The sequence below is a fragment of the Scyliorhinus torazame genome, chromosome 29 (assembly GCF_047496885.1).
Source record: "Scyliorhinus torazame isolate Kashiwa2021f chromosome 29, sScyTor2.1, whole genome shotgun sequence".
Classification (NCBI taxonomy): domain Eukaryota; kingdom Metazoa; phylum Chordata; class Chondrichthyes; order Carcharhiniformes; family Scyliorhinidae; genus Scyliorhinus; species Scyliorhinus torazame.
This window is the reverse complement of record NC_092735.1, coordinates 41,576,363-41,598,843: the sequence shown is the minus strand read 5'-3', so window position 1 is coordinate 41,598,843 and position 22,481 is coordinate 41,576,363. Positions and strand designations below refer to the sequence as shown.

Here is a 22,481-nt window from a genome sequence, read left to right as displayed (position 1 = left end):
GACCTTCACAACCTGACTGACCACAACCTGACTGACCACAACCTGATTGACCACAACCTGATTGACCACAACCTGACTGACCTCCACAACCTGACTGACCACAATCTGACTGACCACAACCTGACCTTCACACCTGACTGACCACAATCTGACTGACCTTCACAGCTGACTGACCTCCACAATCTGGCGCTCCGTCCCTGGCAGTGAGATGACCTTCTCTCAACCTCCTAACCCAGTTGGCTGCCATCAGGAAAAGCATCCTCTGGATTAATGTTGGAGTAACTTTAATGCTGGAGTAACTATAATGCTGGAGTAACTTTAATGCTGGAGTAACTTAACGCTGGAGTAACTATAATGCTGGAGTAACTTAACGTTGGAGTAACTATAATGCTGGAGTAACTTTAATGCTGGAGTAACTTTAATGCTAGAGTAACTTTAATAATGCTGGAGCAACTTTAATGCTGGAGTATCTTTGATGCTGGAGTATCTTTAATGCTGGAGTAACTTTAATGCTGGAGTAACTTTAATGCTGGAATATCTTTAATGCTGGAGTATCTTTAATGCTGGAGTATCTTTAATGCTGGAGTAACTTTAATGCTGGAGTAACTTTAATGCTGGAATATCTTTAATGCTGGAGTATCTTTAATGCTGGAGTAACTTTAATGCTGGAGTAACTTTAATGCTGGAGTAACTTTAATAATGCTGGAGTAACTTTAATGCTGGAGTATCTTTAATGCTGGAGTAACTTTAATGCTGGAATATCTTTAATGCTGGAGTATCTTTAATGCTGGAGTAACTTTAATGCTGGAGTAACTTTAATGCTGGAATATCTTTAATGCTGGAGTAACTTTATTGCTAGAATAACTTTAATTCTGGAGTAACTTTAATGCTGCAGTAACTTTAATGCTAGAGGAACTTTAATGCTGGAGTAACTTAACGCTGGAGTAACTTTAATGCAGGAGTATCTTTAATGCTGGAGGAACTTTAATGCTGGAGTAACTTTAATGCCAGAGTAACTTTACTGCTGGAGGAACTTAAATGCTGGAGTAACTTTAATTCTAGAGTAACTTTAATAATGCTGGAGTAACTTTAATGCTGGAGTAACTTTAATGCTGGAGTATCTTTAATGCTGGAGTAACTTTAATGCTGGAATATCTTTAATGCTGGAGTATCTTTAATGCTGGAGTAACTTTAATGCTGGAGTAACTTTAATGCTGGAATATCTTTAATGCTGGAGTAACTTTAATGCTAGAATAACTTTAATTCTGGAGTAACTTTAATGCTGGAGTAACTTTAATGCTGGAGGAACTTTAATGCTGTAGTAACTTAACGCTGGAGTAACTTTAATGCTGGAGTAACTTTAATGCTGGAGTATCTTTAATGCTGGAGTAACTTTAATGCTGGAGTAACTTTAATGCTGGAATATCTTTAATGCTGGAGTAACTTTAATGCTGGAGTAACTTTAATGCTGGAGTAACTTTAATAATGCTGGAGTAACTTTAATGCTGGAGTATCTTTAATGCTGGAGTAACTTTAATGCTGGAATATCTTTAATGCTGGAGTATCTTTAATGCTGGAGTAACTTTAATGCTGGAGTAACTATAATGCTGGAATATCTTTACTGCTGGAGTAACTTTAATGCTAGAATAACTTTAATTCTGGAGTAACTTTAATGCTGGAGTAACTTTAATGCTGGAGTAACTTTAATGCTAGAGGAACTTTAATGCTGGAGTAACTTAACGCTGGAGTAACTTTAATGCTGGAGTATCTTTAAAGCTGGAGGAACTTTAATGCTGGAGTAACTTTAATGCCAGAGTAACTTTACTGCTGGAGGAACTTAAATGCTGGAGTAACTTTAATGCTGGAGTAACTTTAATTCTAGAGTAACTTTAATAATGCTGGAGTAACTTTAATGCTGGAGTAACTTTAATGCTGGAATATCTTTAATGCTGGAATATCTTTAATGCTGGAGTATCTTTAATGCTGGAGTAACTTTAATGCTGGAGTAACTTTAATGCTGGAATATCTTTAATGCTGGAGTAACTTTAATGCTAGAATAACTTTAATTCTGGAGTAACTTTAATGCTGGAGTAACTTTAATGCTAGAGGAACTTTAATGCTGGAGTAACTTAACGCTGGAGTAACTTTAATGCTGGAGTAACTTTAATGCTGGAGGAACTTTAATGCTGGAGTAGCTTTAATGCTGGAGTAACTTTAATGCTAGAGGAACTTTAATGCTGGAGTAACTTTAACACTGGAGCAACTTTAATGCTGGAGTAACTTTAATGCTGGAGGAACTTTAATGCTGGAGTAACTTTAATGCCAGTGTAACTTTACTGCTGGAGGAACTTAAATGCTGGAGTAACTTAACGCTGGAGTAACTTTAATGCTGGAGTAACTTTAATGCTGGAGGAACTTTAATGCTGGAGTAACTTTAATGCTGGAGTAACTTTAATGCTGGGATAAATTTAATGCTAGAGTAACTTTAATGGTGGCGTAACTTTAATGCTTGAGTAACTTTAATGCGAGAGTAACTTTCCTGCTGGAGTAACTTTAATGCTGGAGTAACTTTAATGGTGGCGTAACTTTAATGCTGGAGGAACTTTAATGCTGGCGTAACTTTAATGCTAGAGTAACTTTAATGGTGGCGTAACTTTAATGCTGGAGGAACTTTAATGCTGGAGGAACTTTAATGGTGGCGTAACTTTAATGCTGGAGGAACTTCAATGCTAGAGCAACTTTAATGCTGCTGCGCTCTTGTTCATCCTCCTCATCCATGTTTGTTTCTGAAATTCTTTTAAACCCACCTCTCAGGCGTAGGTAGCTGAGGAATTCTATCAGCGTCTGAAGGACATTTTCATCAAGTGAATTCTGTGGATTATCTTAAAACATAAGAGGATAGTGTCAAGCAGCTGGTCACTCATTCTCATCCCAGTAAACAGCTCGGCTCCCAATCCCTCCGCACAGTCAGTACCGACCTCTGCATCTGGGAAATCGTCCCTGACGCCAGGGACGCGATTTAACAGAGTCCCGTTCTGGGCAGGTTTAATGGGTGTTTCTCGGTGCTGTATCGCTGGGAGTGACCCCGCTAATCACCGGCCTGAGTGGGAACCACCCCGTCGAGGCCACAATTACCCCATTTCCCGCAGTGAAGGGCTCACCGCGCCAGTGCAGGATGATGACTGGCAGATCGGGGTGTCATGGGCAGGGCACCCCAGTACCCACCCCTGGCACAACCACCTGAGCACTGCCAGCCTGGCACCCTGCCAGTGCCCCTGCCGGGTGCCAGTGAGAATGTCAGTGTGCCACCCTGCCCAGAGCCCGGCCACCCGGGGATCTCGAATGGCCTGGGAGACCCCCCCCTCGAATGGCCTGGGAGACCCCCCCCCCCCCCCGGGGATCTCGAATGGCCTGGGAGACCCCCCCCCCCCCCCCCACCCCCCGGTGCCGTGACGATTGCTCCATGTTTGAGGCTTTCCGGCCATTAGGTTCCGGGCGCCGGGGGAATTAGCGGCGACATGTTTAAATGAGCCATGAAACCCACATTGCGACGCCCCGCGAGGTTGAAATGCCTCAGGCGGGTCGGAGCCGGGAGCTCCTGCCCCAGACACCCCCACTCAATAATCAGCACATCTAACTGGGTGATAAACACTCGGATCCTCTTTCCCTCACCTTTTTGAATTTTTCAATGCTTCAAAGTTCATAAAACAATTTTAACTTAAGTGTAAATCTTTTATGTTTTTTAGTCTTTTTAAAGTTGAGCTTTATAGATTGGGTCTCAACAGCCCAAAGGAGAGGGTCTCCCCCACTCCCTCACACCCTCTGACCCACAGAGAGTCTCCTCCACTCCCTCACACCCTCTGACCCACAGAGAGTCTCCCCCACTCCCTCACACCCTCTGACCCACAGAGAGTCTCCTCCACTCCCTCACACCCTCTGACCCACAGAGAGTCTCCCCCACTCCCTCACACCCTCTGACCCACAGAGAGTCTCCCCCACTCCCTCACACCCTCTGACCCACAGAGAGTCTCCCCCACTCCCTCACACCCTCTGACCCACACAATCTCCCCCACTCCCCGTGACCCACACACAGTCTCCCCCAGTCCCTCTGGCCCACAGTCTCCCTCAGTCCCTCTGACCCACACAGTCTCCCCCAGTCCCTCTGACCCACACACAGAGTCTCCGTCTGTCTCTCTGACCCACACACAGTCTCCCCCAGTCCCTCTGACCCACACAGTCTCCCCCAGTCCCTCTGACCCACACAGAGAGTCTCCCCTAGTCTCCCTGACCCACACACAGAGTCTCCCCCAGTCCCTCTGACCCACACACAGAGTCTCCGTCAGTCCCTCTGACCCACACACAGCCTCCCCCAGTCCCTCTGACCCACACACAGTCTCCCCCAGTCCCTCCGACCCACAGAGAGTCTCCCCCAATCCCTCTGACCCACACACAGAGTCTCCGTCAGTCCCTCTGACCCACACACAGTCTCCCCCAGTCTCTCTGAGGCACACAGTCTCCCCCAGTCTCTCTGACGCACACAGTCTCCCCCAGTTCCTCTGACCCACACAGTCTCAACCTAGTCCCTCTGACCCACACACAGAGTCTCCGTCTGTCTCTCTGACCCACACACAGTCTCCCCCAGTCCCTCTGACCCACACAGTCTCCCCCAGTCCCTCTGACCCACACAGAGAGTCTCCCCTAGTCTCCCTGACCCACACACAGAGTCTCCCCCAGTCCCTCTGACCCACACACAGAGTCTCCGTCAGTCCCTCTGACCCACACACAGTCTCCCCTAGACTCCCTGACCCACACAGTCTCCCCCAGTCCCTCTGACCCACACACAGTCTCCCCCAGTCCCTCTGACCCACACAGTCTCCCCCAGTCCCTCTGATCCACAGAGAATCTCCCTCAGTCTATGCTCGAAGGTGATTGACTGCATCTCAATCCTAGCAAAACACCCTATGAAAGCACAGTAACGATCATGAGACCATAAGACATAGGAGCAGAATTAGGCCACTCGGCCCATCGAGTCTGCTCCGCCATTCAATCATGGCTGATATTTTCTCATCCCCATTCTCCTGCCTCCTCCCCATAACCCCTGATCCCCTTATTAATCACTGTAGCCATCTGGGACGGCCACTTCCCGTTACACAATGGACACTTTGTAAAGATTGCAGGGAAAATGGACAATACTGAGAAAACAAGCAGGTTCAGAGTTTGTCTGTTGATTGGAGCCGAAGCTCCCAGACAAGACCGAAACTGCAAACCCATTACCATACTAATGGGCCATCACCGGGGACAAAAGAGTAACATTTAAATAAACGATACCAAGGCAGACACCCCGGCGCCAGAGGAGACCAGAACAAAGCAGGCCAACGGCCACCTAGGACATGCCCAGCCATCAGGGCACCCACCCCTCTATTGGAGGAAATCGATAGGAACAATTGAGAAACGGCCCAATTAATTGGGGCCAAGTTCAAGGCCCGCCCAAAAGCGCACGAATCCCCTTTGGGTATAAGAAGGATCCCCCAAGAGAGAATCGTTCTCTTGGCTCTGGCTCTCACCGAGGAGAGACCCGTCCACCAGCTGCACCAGAACAAGTAAGTCCAAGGTCAACGCTCGCTACCAGACAGACGCTCCTCGCTGTTATCCCGTACCAGTTCCACCCCAGCAGCCTCAGAACCGAACAACGGCCATTGTTCCTCTGACTGAGTGGGCACCCAAAGCTAAGTATAGACTTTAGCAGTAGTGATAGTTTAGTCTGTAGTATTTGTGCATGAGTATATTTAACTGTGTGTGTAAATAAATAAGCATTTGGCTTTGAACAAACTAACTGGTGTATCGAGTCTTTGATCAGTATCCGGTTTGAACCTTGTGGTGGTATCGAAAGATACCTGGCGACTCTAGAGCAAAACGTAATTAGAATTAAGGAGGGCGACCATATTGGCCACCATATTCAGAGCCAAATAAAGAGAAACACAATTAGCAACATTTACTGGCGACTCTGGTGGGACTCGAACCCACAACCTTTGAATTAGAATCCAATTGGAAACAGAAAAACCACAAGTGTAAGAATGATACTGATCAAACCTCCGAGATTCGGAAGTGTGTTAATGCATGCGAACTAACAGGGATATAAGGTAAACCTGAGAGATTTTGTTGCGTAAAACTGTCGGGAATTTGGAGGCCGAAAAATAGCGTAAGTCTTACCCGTGTTTACATCACCACTTTATCAACCCCTGTTCCAAATTTAGTAGAGAACCCAGAGATAGAAAAAATGGCAATGAAGGCAATGGAACACTTATGAACCCCTAGGAATTCGAGGTCGCAGCGACCAGTAGAGTGGGACAATGTCCCGCCTGGGAAGAGGAAATCAGAAAGTACCTCAAAGGGAAAGGATTGGAGCGAATTCTGCGCGAATGATGAAACAGGTCCCGGGAGTATAGGACATACTTGGTGGGAGAACCTGTCAGAGATCCACAAGAAAAGCTTAGGGAAAGCTCGCAAGCCGATAGCAATCATGTCCTGCTTGGCACAATTGCGAGGCACAGAGGAGGTCGTTAGGACGCTCCGTAGAGAGATTGAGGAGAGAGACAGAAATAGTGAGGGAGATATGAGCGAGTTTGAGAAGGAGAATAAAGATTTGAGAGAACAGTTAGCAGCGAGGGACAGAGAGGTGGATGATGCCAAGTGGGCACACCAGTCTTGTCTCGCCCATTTGAGTAGTTTTCAGACCCAGTATGATAAGGCCGACGAGGACACGCAACGTGCGGTCTTGGTAAGACAAGAAACTGAGCAACAGGTAGAGAAATTGCAGAAACAGTACAATGATTTAAAAGCAGCTCTACGAGCACTCCACACTTCCACGACGGAACAAAGGCAGAGCTCCGTAGACCACGCAAAGTGCCGGAAGCAAATTGCAGAATAGCAATCTCTGCTTTCTGTTCAGAATGGGTTTCAAAGTACGTTTGGACCCCAGTTAGACCAGGAAAATGGCCCCGATTGGCAGGAGTTAATTGAAACTGCCCCCAGACACGTATATGGGACATGCACGCAAGAAAAACCCCAAAAGAGAAAAGCACCCCAACCCCCGACTGAACAGGCAGAACACCCCCCCATGAACCCTGTAACCACACACCGCAGGGCCGCAGCAGAAGGAAACGCAGATTTCCCATATACAACCCCGTTAACCATGACCCAATTACGGGAAGGATGTGTAAAAATTACACCGTTCCTTCCCACATCAGATCCCCACCAGTTTTTCGCTAGAGTTAAACAGCAGGCTACCATGTACGGCCTGGACGGAAAGGAGCAAGTGAAGCTCACAGTTTTAAGCCTCGACCCTTCAGTCGTGGCAGCCCTTCCCTTCAGTTGCGTGCGGACGCTACCCCACTGACCCCTACCACACAGGCCGTGAATGATTCCCACCCCTACCATACACTACACCCCAAGATAGTTACCCCCGAGACAGTTACCAACACCCCGACCTGGCATGACAAGTTTATCACCTGGTATTCACTATCTTACGTAGTAGAATCACTCTGAGTACTGCCGATACTCTGTAGCGTCGTGCAGACACTTAGACTCAGAAAATGGCAAAGGAGAGCCTACCGCTCTCGCACCCCGGTATACACGTTTAGGTCCCCTATTTTTGGACTTCACCAAACCCCCCAACCCCTCTCGTGAATTAAAGTGCATCCGCTTTTCTTTATGTGTGTTTTGTTCAATAAAGAAATGTAAACCTCTGTGCTTGACTGCCAAGCCAGAGAAACTTGTGTTGCTGCTATTTGTACATTTAAAGTGATGTAGAGTATTTTTGATTGTTTGAGTGAAGATAATTTATTGAGGATAGTTAGAGGTTCCTGTTTTTTAAAATTTTGTAATGCATGCCTGAATGTCATAGCGCCCCGTAGAGTTTTATACTGATGTATGTAAATAAAATGATTTTAGGTAAAAATTGCGTTTCATAGGATAGGGCAGTGTAGAGCCTGTGAAGTGCTTATGGGTGCCCCGCTTGGTCAGAGAACGAAGACAACGCGGTAATGTGATCCTTCATGCTTCGCGTTGAGGATCACAAGGAGGGTGTGTAGCCATCTGGGATGGCCACGTCCCGATTACAAAATGCAAAGATTGCAGGGAAAATGGACAATACTGAGAAAACAAGCAGGTTCAGAGCTTGTCTGTTGATTGGAGCCGCAGCTCCCAGACAAGACCGAAACTGCAAACCCATTAGCATACTAATGGGCCATCTCCGGGGGCAAAAGAGTAGCATTTAAGTAAACGATACCAAGGCAGACACCCCGGCGCCAGAGGAGACCAAAACAAAGCTGGCCAACGGCCACCTAGGACACGCCCAGCCATCAGGGCACCCACCCCTCTATTGGAGGAAATCGATAGGAATGATTGAGAAACAGCCCAATTAATTGGGACAAAGTTCAAGGCCCGCCCAAAAACACGCGAAGCCCCTTTTGGGTATAAGAAGGATCCCCCAAGAGAGAATCGCTCTCTTGGCTCCGGCTCTCACCGAGGAGAGACCCGTCCACCAGCTGCACCAGAACAAGTAAGTCCAAGGTCAAAGCTCGCTACCAGATGAATGACCTTAGCTGTTCCCCTGTACCAGTTCCACCCCAGCAGCCTCAGAACCGAACAACGGCCATTGTTCCTCTGACTGAGTGGGCACCCGAAGCTAAGTATAGGCTTTAGCAGTAGTGATAGTTTAGTCTGTAGTATTTGTGCATGAGTATATTTGACTGTGTGTGTAAATAAATAAGCATTTGACTTTGAACAAACTAACTGGTGTATCGAGTCTTTGATCAGTATCCGGTTTGAACCTTGTGGCGGTATCGAAAGATACCTGGCGACTCTAGAGCAAAACGTAATTAGAATTAAGGAGGGCGACCATATTGGCCGCCATATTCAGAGCCAATTAAAGAGAAACACAATTAGCAACACCACAAACCTATCCTTCTCAGTTTTAAAGACACTCAGCGATTTGCCTCTGTCATAATATTCATCTATGTATCTAATGGAGTGCAGCCAGGCAGTGATTGACACACAGTGTGACCAGTAAGCACACAGAACAGAGCAGCCAATCACCAGACATGACACGACCACTATAAAGCCAGAGGGCACCAGTTTTCCCGCTCTCTCTCGGGACCCAGCCTCTGAGACGGTCAGAGTTAGTGAGCTGGCCAGTGCAAACACCATGTGGTAGCTAGTAAATCTGGTTAGGCTAGTATCAGATCTCCAGTCAAGTCAGCATAGTGTCAACCCACAGTTGAACATGTATAATAGTTTAGACGTTAAATAAAATCGTGTTGCATCTTATCAAGTGTTGGAGGATAAAGGAGTTTGTACTGGGCAGCAGTCAGCTGCTTGCAGGTAATCACTTTGAAACTAATGCGTTGAAATTGACACTGCACAGTTCCGCAGGGTCCTAGTGCCCGACGAACAACAAATGTCACGAGCAAAAATAATGATGTTTAGAATGTTAAATACATAGAAGAAGGAGCTTTAGAGAATAAAGATATTGGATCAAAAGTTAAATTAAGAGAATTGCTTGCAGTATAAGGAAATGAGAATCTGATGGCAGGAAAAGATTTGATAAAAATAGATGCAGGTAAATTTAAGATATTAAAAACAATTGATAATATAGAGGAAGTTTGGGTGAAGCTACCAATTAAAACTGCAGGGAAAATAATCAGTGAAGCTGTGAAATGTAAAGACAGGATGATTCCGAATCTGGGGGAACATACAGTTGACTTGGAGAAGCATGGTGTCTGGAGCAAAATAAATTGTATCACAATTAAATCACATGACCCGATTGGTGGGAAGACAGTGAATTAAAACCCGTTAGCAGCATTGATTGGACAGGTGATAAAGTTAAAATGTCATGTTTGGAACTTACCTTCATAACAATCCGGCCGTAATCAAAATAAAGTAATTAAAGTAAACGCAGTAGCAATATCAGGAATGTATCAGGGTAAAGTTTCGACTGATTGGATCACTGAGTGAGCAAAAGGGGAGGAGTTTGAGATTCTTTGAATCTCAGTCAGGGGTGCAATGACTCAAGAGGAGGCTTAACAGGCCTTAATTGTATGAAGGACATAAAGGATAAGGAAAATAAACCAGTTTTTAAAGAAAGGAAAGAAATGGTGGCAAAAGAAATCCGGAAGTCCTGGAGAGGGCACTTCTGGAGTGTTCAAACGAAGTTAGAAAGTACAAATTAAAGAATAGGGCCCTCTCCACCCTTGACCTGTTCATTTGATTTTTCAGATGGAAAAAATAAATAACAGACAAACCAGTTCACAAGAAGGAAGAGAACTATACTCCAGAGAAGAATGTTTTAGACAGGATTGGGGGGAAACTAATGATACAATTGGCTACATATTTGAGAGAATTAAATGACAGAGCCCGGATGAAAACTTTACGGGTTAGAAACGAATCAAAATATCAAATTATTACTGAGCAGTGAAACCTCCGGTCAGACATCTCTATTTGGACATCAGCTGATGGATGATCTGCGGTCTCTACGGGGTATGTACTACGTGGTGGAGTTATTAAGGGTCTCAGCAGACAGCAGCGGCTGACAAGGAACCCCAATATGATAAATGACAATAGTTTAAGAATTTTTGTAGCTTGATGCCACGGTGGGAAAATTATTACCAATGCAGCAAACAATATTGCATTGAAGAGCTGTAATAGTTATTAAAGAAGAATGGCATGTAAATTGGTAGGGACTGTTATGTTATGATAATGGGGGTATGTGTGCCGTTCAAGAACTTGATCAGCATTGTGTGAATGTTTTAATAGAGGGGGAATAGTGGTAGTTTAGTGTGTTTTCTTTATTCAACTGCATAGAACATCACAAATAATATTGATGTTGGTTATATGCCATATTTAGTATGTAATGACTATTGGTCCCAAAGCCACGAAGGGATGCGTCGATATGTACTTTATTTTTAGTATTGAAATTGTGATAATAGTTGCAATTATGTACAGTTGTAACACACAGTCTATTTGTATGGTTAGGTAATGAGTAATGTGTTAAGATAAGATTTAATTTTTTACTGTGTATTTAACAATAGGGAGAATTTATTTGGAAAAAATGATAGTTCGATGTGGTTTTGCGAATACTGTGGGCATATTATATTGCAAATGTTGTATTGAAAAATATACACTTTCATGTTGTAAGGGAAAAGATAACAGACAAAAGGGATTTGAAGGAAGTTTGTAAGAAAGATATACTCTCATGTACACCAGGGGCTGGCAGACATACATGGTTCAGGACAATATTAGACATTAATATGGGCAAGTCAGGGATAGAAGCAGAATCAATTGAACCTTTTAAATTAATGAAACAAGGGAATCAGTGGGTGGTACATGATATCATAATTTACCATTCCAATGAGAAGCGGAAAGCAATTTGGATGACAGAAAAATGGGACACTTAACAGCCAGTGATGGACAAAAGATCTTTTTGGTTACTGATGGACTGAGTTGTGTACTGTTTCTAAGGGACATGAGAACTACCCCAAAGAAGTAAAATGCTTTGGAGGTAGTGGAACACACAGATATAGCTATTGTGTTACCTTCCTGAGCGGCTGCGGCTATGGTTCACGGTAATTGGACTTGGGGAAAGAACGAAAAAAGACACTGGTCTGTGATATGGACACATTTACGAATTGATTTTGGTGCACAATTTAAAATCACAAAACCTGTACATACAAATGAGAAAGATCGGGGATAATTGACCAAAATATATAGTTCTATTTCAAATGTCAAGACGGGGTGTTATTGAAAATATGGAAAGATGTGTCATTTGAAACATGGAAGTCTGGCAATATCTGGTCTGAGAAAAACATGAGAGGATACAGGGAAAGATCCCACAAAGGGTTAACAGCAGCTGCCAGGGAAGGATTGTAAAATGCAGATAGCCTTGGTCAAGCAGGCTCAGCAAACAAGACAAACCAGGATTTTGAATGAAGCCAAAAACAATGGCTCACACCTTCATTGAAAGTAACTATCTTAGTGAGCAGCTGGAAAGGAAAATATAAGGTTCAGTTGAATTTGGGACATTTCTAGGTGTGAAAATTTGCTAATAACAGGTAAATTAAAGAAAACTGGAGACTATCAGTCTACGAGAAGCATAATTCAAAGCCAAAATCAAAGTCAAAATTATGAGCCGAGGACACAATTGAAAAATAAAACTATAGAAATGACAGGAACCAAACCAAAAATAACACCTCTTGAAGTCAAAGCATTTTGAACATCACAAAGGAAACAATGTAATCAGAGACCAGAGAGCTGAGGTCATGTCAAAATGAATACTTAGTTGGATTAGAATGTTTAGATCAAAGATACTTTTTACAATCAAAGTGAAAAGAGTTACTTTACAATAAAGTCATAAAAACTAGATAACTGTTAGAAAAATATATAAACCCAAAGAAAGGGAACAGCAGCCAGAACCAGAACCAGAACCAGAACTCAGAGGAAGAGAGAGAGAAGCAGAGAAGGAACAAGCAGCTAGAGCCAGATTACAGTCAGCTCGGTCATGGGAAAGGGACAGGGCAAAGCAGCCGAGCTAAAACAGCAAATACATCTAAGGAAGACTAGAATTTAAAGAGTAAGCAGAGTCAGCGCAGTGTCAGCTCAGAGATAGCCAGCAGAGTCAGCTCTCACAGCTCGGTACATGGGAAAGACAGGACACAGCAACCGAGCTCATCAGCGATTACATCTAAAGAAGACCAGACTTTATATAGAAGATTGATTGTCAAGTTGGGCCTGAAGGTCCCTTCAACCAACCAGAAGGATCCAGAAGCAAGGTCTTTTTACCTTTCTGTAAAGAAAGTAATTGCAGCTTTTAAAAGAAAAAATATATAATAATAAAATAACTTAATTTAACCTGAAATAGTGGTTTTTCCAAAGTCTACTTTACTTACTTAGCAATGCGGGACCCAGGATCGATGCTACTAAGTGGTAAGTAGATGAAAACTTCGGTGAAGGTATGGGTTATACTTGAAAATATAGTTTGACCTGAATAGCACCCACTGAAGCTTGCATCGTTGTCGGGGAGTGAGAATCCCTGATCACCATTTAGAATGTCGGCCCTTTTTGGTATAGGGGGACTTCTAAGAATAGTGGTGAGTTTTCAAAAACAACGCCAAGGGGCGTGACTATGTCCTCCTGGACTACTTCTCCAATTACCCAGAAGTGGTGAATCTGTCCGACATCACGTCGAAGGCGGTGATTAAAGCATGTGAAAAAACGTTTGCCAGGCATGGGATACCACTCATGGTGATGAGTGACAACGGTCCCTGTTTTTACAGCCAGGAATGGCCTGATTTTCCCCACCTATACAACTTTCATCACGTAACCTCCAGCCCCCACTACCCGCAGTCAAACGGGAAGGCTGAAAAAGGAGTCCATATTGTCAAGAGATTACTATGCAAGGCTCCAGACTCAGGCTCCGACTTCAACCTGGCGCTGCTGGCATACAGAGCATCCCCGCTGTCCACTGGGTTGTCTCCCGCGCAGATGCTCATGAATCGCACTCTGCGAACCACGGTTCCAGCCATCCATGTTCCAGACCTTAACCACCTCACGGTCATACAAAAGATGCAGCAGTCTGGGGCCCAACAGAAATCAGCAGACGACGCTCATGCCACGGATCTCCCCGAGTTGGTCCCAACTGATCGTGTTCGTGTGCAGTTGCCTGACGGCGGCTGGTCCGCCACAGCTGTGGTGGTCAAGCAAGTGGCCCCGAGATCGTTCCTCGTTCACATGGCTGATGGCTCCTTCCTACGACGCAACAGACGGGCGCTGCGCAGAGTTCCACACCCGCCACCTAACCACGATGTCTCGCCTCACACGATGCTTCCCCCGGACGTTCCCTACCACGAGGCCACCGATCTACCAGCAATCCTGCCGACCTCTGCGACCACCGCATGGGTGGCGGTCCCGCCGATCGAAGTGCAGGCGGCCCCTGATCCACCCTTGAGGCGGTCAACCAGAATTTGTCGCCCACCGCAGAGACTAAAGTTATGGACTGAACTTTTGCACAACTGTGTTACCTTATCGTTTTGACCTCTGTAAATATCATTTTTTACCGTTTAATCTGCCCTATATCTGCACTAGCGACACAAGGTCATTTTAGCACATTCTGTATTTAGCCACGCACATATACACATCCACACACACATGCACCTTAATATTTATTATCTCAACACACACAATACAAAAAAAAAGGTGCAGATGTCATAATATTCATCCATGTATCTAATGGAGTGCAGACAGGCAGTGATTGACACACAGTGTGACCAGTAAGCACACAGAACAGAGCAGCCAATCACCAGACAGGACACGACCACTATAAAGCCAGAGGGCACCAGTTTACCCGCTCTCTCGGGACCCAGCCCCTGAGACAGTCAGAGTTAGTGAGCTAACCAGTGCCTACACCATGTGGTAGCTAGGTTAGTCTGGTCAGGCCAGTTTCAGGTCTCCAGTCAAGTCAGCATAGTGTCGACCCACAGTTGAACATGTATAATAGTTTAGATGTTAAATAAAATTGTGTTGCATCTTATCAAGTGTTGGAGGTCTGTCCCTCGCTACACTGCATCATGTGCAGTCCACATCGACCCAGCCTACCCAACACATCAGCCTCCACAGCCTTCTGCAGCAAAGTGTTCCACAGATTCACCACCCTCTTGCTGAAGAAATTCCTCCTCATCTCTGTTTTAAAGGATAGTCCCTTTCGTTTGAGATGGTGTCCTCTGGTTCTAGTTTTTCCTACATTCATAGTGACAGTCACAGTCACAGTAACAGGAAACCTCAGTAACAATCACAGTAACAGTCACAGTAACAGGAAACTTCAGTAACAATCACAGTAACAGTCACAGTAACAGGAAACCTCAGTAACAATCACAGTAACAGTCACAGTAACAGGAAACTTCAGTAACAATCACAGTAACAGGAAACCTCAGTAACAATCACAGTAACAGTCACAGTAACAGGAAACCTCAGTAACAATCACAGTAACAGTCACAGTAACAGGAAACCTCAGTAACAATCACAGTAACAGTCACAGTAACAGGAAACCTCCGTAACAATCACAGTAACAATCACAGTAACAGTCACAGTAACAGGAAACCTCAGTAACAATCACAGTAACAATCACAGTAACAGGAAACCTCAGTAACAATCACAGTAACAGTCACAGTAACAGGAAAGCTCAGTAACAATCACAGTAACAATCACAGTAACAGTCACAGTAACAGGAAACCTCAGTAACAATCACAATAACAATCACAGTAACAGTCACAGTAACAGGAAACCTCAGTAACAATCACAGTAACAATCACAGTAACAGTCACAGTAACAGGAAACCTCAGTAACAATCATAGTAACAGTCACAGTAACAGGAAACCTCAGTAACAATCACAGTAACAATCACAGTAACAGTCACAGTAACAGGAAACCTCAGTAACAATCATAGTAACAGTCACAGTAACAGGAAACCTCAGTAACAATCACAGTAACAGTCACAGTAACAGGAAACTTCAGTAACAATCACAGTAACAGTCACAGTAACAGGAAACCTCAGTAACAATCACAGTAACAATCACAGTAACAGTCACAGTAACAGGAAACCTCAGTAACAATCACAGTAACAGTCACAGTAACAGGAAACCTCAGTTACAATCACAGTAAAGTCACAGTAACAGTCACAGTAACAGGAAACCTCAGTAACAATCACAGTAACAATCACAGTAACAGTCACAGTAACAGGAAACCTCAGTAACAATCACAGTAACAATCACAGTAACAGTCACAGTAACAGGAAACCTCAGTAACAATCACAGTAACAATCACAGTAACAGGAAACCTCAGTAACAATCACAGTAACAATCACAGTAACAGTCACAGTAACAGGAAACCTCAGTAACAATCATAGTAACAGTCACAGTAACAGGAAACCTCAGTAACAATCACAGTAACAATCACAGTAACAGTCACAGTAACAGGAAACCTCAGTAACAATCATAGTAACAGTCACAGTAACAGGAAACCTCAGTAACAATCACAGTAACAGTCACAGTAACAGGAAACTTCAGTAACAATCACAGTAACAGTCACAGTAACAGGAAACCTCAGTAACAATCACAGTAACAATCACAGTAACAGTCACAGTAACAGGAAACCTCAGTAACAATCACAGTAACAGTCACAGTAACAGGAAACCTCAGTTACAATCACAGTAAAGTCACAGTAACAGTCACAGTAACAGGAAACCTCAGTAACAATCACAGTAACAATCACAGTAACAGTCACAGTAACAGGAAACCTCAGTAACAATCACAGTAACAATCACAGTAACAGTTACAGTAACAGGAAACCTCAGTAACAATCACAGTAACAATCACAGTAACAGGAAACCTCAGTAACAATCACAGTAACAATCACAGTAACAGTCACAGTAACAGGAAACCTCAGTAACAATCACAGTAACAATCACAGTAACAATCACAGTAACAGGAAACCTCAGTAACAATCACAGTAACAATCACAGTAACAGGAAACCTCAGTAACAATCACAGTAACAATCACAGTAACAGTCACAGTAACAGGAAACCTCAGTAACAATCACAGTAACAATCACAGTAACAATATAGCAAAGCCGTTCTTACTGAAACTTGTTACAGCTGATTTATAATTGTCATCAATGGCCTCTCTCTTCCCAGCAAGCCCCCCCTTGACAGTCAGAGATCTGTGACCATTCGCAGCATCTGAAAAGAACAAAGAGATAATTCAAACCACAGAGAGAGACGCAGTCACTACGCTGACCCGCAGTAGGCAGATAGTAGCACAGTGGGTAGCACTGTTGCTTCAAAGCCCCAGGGTCCCAGGTTTGGGAGTGCAAGGGAGGGAGGGTGAGGGTGTGTGAGGAAGGGAAGGTGAGGGAGTGTGAGGTAGGGTGAGCATGTGTGAGGGGAAGAGGGTGTGTGAGGGAGGGTTAGTTTGTCTTTGAGAGTGTGAGGGTGAATGAGGTTGAGAGAGGGTGTGTGAGGGAGGGCGAGGGAAGGTGAGGGTGTGCGAGGGAGGGAGGGTGAGGGTGTGTGAGGGAGGGTGAAGGTTTGTGACTGTGTGTGAGGAAGGGAAGGTGAGGGAGTGTGAGGTAGGGTGAGCATGTGTGAGTGGATGAGGGTGTGTGAGGGAGGGTTAGTTTGTCTTAGGGAGGGTGAGGGTGAATGAGGTTGAGAGAGGGTGTGTGAGGGAGGGTGAGGGAGTGTGAGGGAGGGTGAGGGTGTGTGAGGGAGGGAGGGTGAGGGAGTGTGAGGGAGGGTGAGGGTGTGCAAGGGAGGGAGGGTGAAGGGATGTGAGGGAGGGTGAGGAAGGATAGGCGAGGGCGAGGGAGGGTGAGGGGGAGGGTGTTTCGTCTTGGCAGATTTGGCTCTTTCTGATTCAAGACGGCCTATTTCTGATCTGCAAACTAAAACTCCAATTGAGGAACTGCTGCCTTGCCTCATTTAAACATCTCCTCCTCCCCATTTCCCTAAAGCTGGGGAGTTAAAATCAGGAACATGACGATTAAGAACAAGTCATGCAACATTTACTTATTTTCTAATCCTATGGAATTAATTGTCAGAAAGTTCATACGGTCTCAAAATCTGAAAATCATGGTGAAAATGTGTGTGAATCATTGTGAAAATGTGTGTGAATCATTGTGAAAATGTGTGTGAATTGTTGTGAAAATGTGTGTGAATTGTGAAAATGTGTGTAAATCATTGTGAAAATCTGTGAATCAATGTGAAAATGTGTGTGAACCATTGTGAAAATGTGTGTGAATAGTGAAAACGTGTGTGAATCGTTGTGAAAATGTGTGTGAATCATTGTGAAAATGTGTGTGAATTGTTGTGAAAATGTGTGTAAATCATTGTGAAAATGTGTGTGGATCATTGTGAAAATGTTTGTGAACCATTGTGAAAATGTGTGAATCGTTGTGAAATGTGTGTGAATCGTTGTGAAAATGTGTGTGAATCACTGTGAAAATGTGTGTGAATCACTGTGAAAATGTGTGTGAATCGTTGTGAAAATGTGTGTGAATCGTTGTGAAAATGTGTGTATCATTGTGAAAATGTTTGTGAACCATTGTGAGAATGTGTGAATTTTCACAGTAACTTCATTGCAGTGTTACTGTAAGCCCACTTGTGACAATAAAGATTATTATTATACTGTTTCCTGAAGCATGAGGGTAAGCAGAATGGAGTCTGAGGTGGTGACGACATTACTCACGTGGGCCGAGCAGATATCCAGCACTGTTCAAAGTCCACCCTCTCTTGTCTTGGGGCTGAAAAATACATTTTACAGATTAACTGTTCTGTTTTTCTTTATGTTTTCTTTTTTCCCCACCACTAATTTAATGTTTCTTTTTCGATGCACCAACACAGTGGAGGCCACACCCACCGATCTCAGATAAAAATACATTCCCTCGAGAGTGCAACCAAACAGGAGACTCACTCAACAGATCTTAACAAATCCCCTCTACAGAGTCCAACTCTGCAGCGAGACCGGGGCTGGAATTCTCCAGCCGTTACAATTTACTTTTCTGCCAGCTGTGCGCCCCACCCGCGGGTTTCTCAGCGATGTGGGGGGGGGGGGGGGCTGCAATAGGAAATCCCATTGACAAGTGGCAGGAAGTTAGAATCCCACCACCAGTGGCCAGCACGCGGCAGAGAAACTGGAGGGTCCGGCTCCAAATCTACAAAACCCAGCTCCAGTGAGAGACTAACTGGCAATATTCACCCAGTAAACCCTCCTTCCATGATCCTCTTCCCACAGGGAGACCACCTCCACAGTAAAGACCACTTCCAAATAACAGGGTTTGCCCATTGAGTGACTGAGTCCTTCCACAGTGAGGAACATCATGATAAGAAATGAAGTCTCCCCACTAACTGGCTCTGTCAGCATTGACGATAGTCCAGTGAGATTCCGGTAATTTTCTACTTCTGTTCTAATCTTGGAGATGCTGATATTTCTGGGGAGTCCGGGAAGGTTCAGCGTTAATATCAATCTCACAATATTCCACAGGAGAGTTTTATATTTGTTTGCTGACATGATTCTTTCTACACCTGGCCGGCTACAGTTAAAATGTCACTGGGAGAAAAGTGAGACAATATTCCCATTTTCAAACACTTAGCTAAACCTTTCTGCCACTTTGCTTTAATTGACATCAAAGTGGAGGCAGAGTAACATCAATCTCGGACTGATCTTCTCCGACAGAAAACCTCGCTCCCACTGCGATTCAGACTCAAATTCAGCCGCAGCAACAGTCCATTAAAGGATAAATATAATTACCATGATTACTAATCCAAAACATTCGGTTACTAAGCCACAAAGGATCAAAGACAGACAGATCAGTGTCCTGCCTTTATACATCTGAAGAGAAAAGAAAAAATATTAAATTGTCTGCATTAAAGTGAAAGGAGATTCACCCAAGATTTAATTGGGCTTAAAGCTGGAGTTTTGTTGGGTTACAGAAGGATGTACATGAGCTCTCAGAGAAAGTGCCCAATGATTGTTTCCTCTCCCATTGACTTGGCCACAAAGTCAATTACCTTCACCAGAATTAGATCAGTCCCATTTACAAGTATTGCTAAAAACATGTTAAAGCATATTTCTAATATAAACGAGTTACTGGTTTATTGCTTAAAGTTTATACTTCTGTGCACCCCAGTTAATGGTGAAGGGGAATTTAGAGAGGGGATAGTAAAGGGATAATCTGTAGCTGGGCAATGGTCAGATGTGTGTAGTGAGAGGGGTGCTGTGAGGGTGAGGGGGGTATAGTGAGGAGGGAGAGTATGCGATGGGGGGCAATGGTAAGAGAGGGGACATGACGGGGAGCACACACACCATCAGCTTGCTCACAGCTGCTCCGTCTCGATGGGGGAAGTAATTAAATGGGGATTATTAAAGCGGGGTGGGAATGACAAAATTCCCACTGCTGGAGCTCCTGATAATCAATATCCAGAATTCAATGGGTGATTCTGTACATTAACCTCCAACTGGTCGCCACGGCACTTTGGATTCTCAAATGCAGAATCTACAGATCGGAGACAAATCATTCAGCTTTCCACTTTTACTCTGCTGAGAAATTTCAATGTTAACCATCTGAGAAAAGCAGCAACTCACAGGCCAATAATATCAGCTGATATTTCAATTCCTTAACTCCTGCTGCAGACACAATTTTGTGTAGTTTAAGCACAGTGTTTGCTCGTTTCATACAGCCTGTCTCACAATCCGGGCTCAGTTACACACTCGCCGGGATTCGAGTTTCACTTTTCCCGCTGGCAGCGTCCCCCATTTTCCCGGCAGCGTGAGGTGGTTACAATGGGAATCCCATTGGACAAGAAGCGGGAGGACAGAATCCTGCTGCCGGCGAATGGCGCGCCGATGGGGAACATGCGGTGCCGACGGGGAACACGCGGTGCCGACAGGGAACATGCGGTACCAACGAGGAACACACGGTGCCGGCGGGGCACACGCGGTGCCGATGGGCAACATGCAGTGCCGACAGGGAACACACGGTGCTGACGGGGAACACGGGGTGCTGACGGGGAACACGCGGTGCCGACGGGGAACAAACCTGCCGACGGGGAACATGCAGTGCCGACAGGGACCACGCGGTGCTGACGGGGAATGTGTGATGCCGACAGGGAACACGTGGTGCCGATGGGGAACACGCGGTGCCGACAGGAAACACGCGGTACCGATGGGGAACACGCGGTGCTGCCGAGGAACACGCGGTGCCGACGGGCTACACGCGGTGCCGACGGGGAACACGCACGATGGGCAATGGAGAACCCAGCCCAATATCTGCAGTGACATTAATCTGGTGCAAATAACAACATTTAGTAAATTCTCATATAAATACTCATAAAAATGTGAAATCATTTTACCTTTATCAAGGAAAAATTTGAAGTTTCTTTTTTGAAGTTTAAAATAATTACAAAAAAATGGTATTTGTCAAACTGTTTAAAAATAGTCTAGCACGAGCCCAGGCTTCTGAACAGCAACGTTCTGAGCAGCTCGATGCCAATGTTTGAGGAAAGAGGCGGAAGCCTATTTATTTGTGAAAAAAAAATTAACGTCCTCATTATGTTTTTTTCCTTTTTCACGTAAATGCATCCAGACTTTTCGAAGCAGAACAGGACTCATCATTAAAGCATGTGCTACATTTCAGCTATAATTTCTGTCAGCCAAATGGAGGTAATTATTGTTAATTGACTCATGTTCAGGCTGGAGATAACAGGGAAGTGCCTTTTTCAGTTAGCGGAGGAGGACGAGGATCAATGTCAAAATGTGCCACGAGCCGACACAACCATCCAAAATTGCAAAGTAGAGTGAGTCAGAAAGTAGAAGTAAGATAGCTTAGTTAAAATATAAAACTGAACTGGGAAGTGACAAAGAGGAATAGTGAAAAAGATTAGGAGGGGTTATTGGGTTACGGGGATAGGGTGGAAGTGAGGGCTCAAGTTGGGTGGTGCAGACTCGATGGGCCGAATGGCCTCCTTTTGCACTGTATGTTCTATGATCTATGTAAAAGGGTGGAATGTCGAGGAGGTGGAAGGCAGCCGGTGTGAGGGAATGGAGGAGGAATTCAAACCAAAAGGAGGGAAGGGATCAAATATGGAAACTGAAATAGAAAATAAAAATTCCTACAAAAATGAAAGAGAAAACTGTGAAGATTGAGAAAAAGGGTCTAAATAAGCAAACAGAAAGACAGGGAGTAACAGACATAAAAGACAAGAGGGAGGAGATTTTCAACAGGGAAAGAGCTTTCATATTTCAGTCAGTCTTAAAGATCAAATGCAGCCAGGTCCCCAGGCAGGAAGCTGCTCGAAGGGAAAGTGTTACTCACCGTGACTGGCAGCTCATTAAAACCTTGTCATTCTCCCAAAATGAAAACATACAATTAACAGAAACAGGGAAACATCTGAAAATATTGGTTAAATCATAATGAGAACAATGATGACCTTCTGACCTCAGTTACAGAAAGTGAAGGTTAGACACGACCATGCGCTAATTGCACTTGCTGTACAGAGTATGTGTGAAGGTCAGGTAGATATAGTGATGTTCAGGCTAAGTGAGAATAAGGGCAAGACATGGAGCGAGGTGATGTTGTATTTTTGAAAGAAGTGGAATAGAATGGATGAGTAACAGAATTCTCTCAGGCACTCAAATGTCAAGCAGTGACCAAAAGACACATTTCAAATAAACCTTCTCACCTGCTCGGCAACCTCTCAATCACTTTTCAGTCTATAAATATCGAACTGTCTCTTGAACCATCAGTGTGATACAGAGAGCACACTTCATTAGGTCCATTATACCCTATGGATACAAATGGAAAACATCAGCAAGGCAAGGATTAGGAGTCGATGTCTTGCGTAGATTTACAGCATTGAGACATACCATTCAACCCAACT

At 44.5% G+C, this 22,481-nt stretch overlaps 1 protein-coding gene across 1 annotated transcript in view; it reads right to left on the bottom strand.

Moving 5' to 3' along the window:
* The window catches only part of LOC140403802 (galanin peptides-like), a 32,486-nt gene extending 11,366 nt beyond the window's left edge, over positions 1–21,120 (bottom strand). The window contains exons 1-5 of the mRNA XM_072491961.1: positions 20,955–21,120; positions 19,354–19,434; positions 18,292–18,346; positions 16,686–16,784; positions 2,808–2,882 (exon numbers count right to left, since the gene is read on the bottom strand). Coding sequence (XP_072348062.1) covers positions 2,808–2,882; positions 16,686–16,784; positions 18,292–18,346; positions 19,354–19,434 — 310 coding nt within the window. The 5' untranslated portion in view covers positions 20,955–21,120. The remainder of the gene's footprint in view (positions 1–2,807; positions 2,883–16,685; positions 16,785–18,291; positions 18,347–19,353; positions 19,435–20,954) is intronic.
* Positions 21,121–22,481: the final 1,361 nt, after the last annotated feature.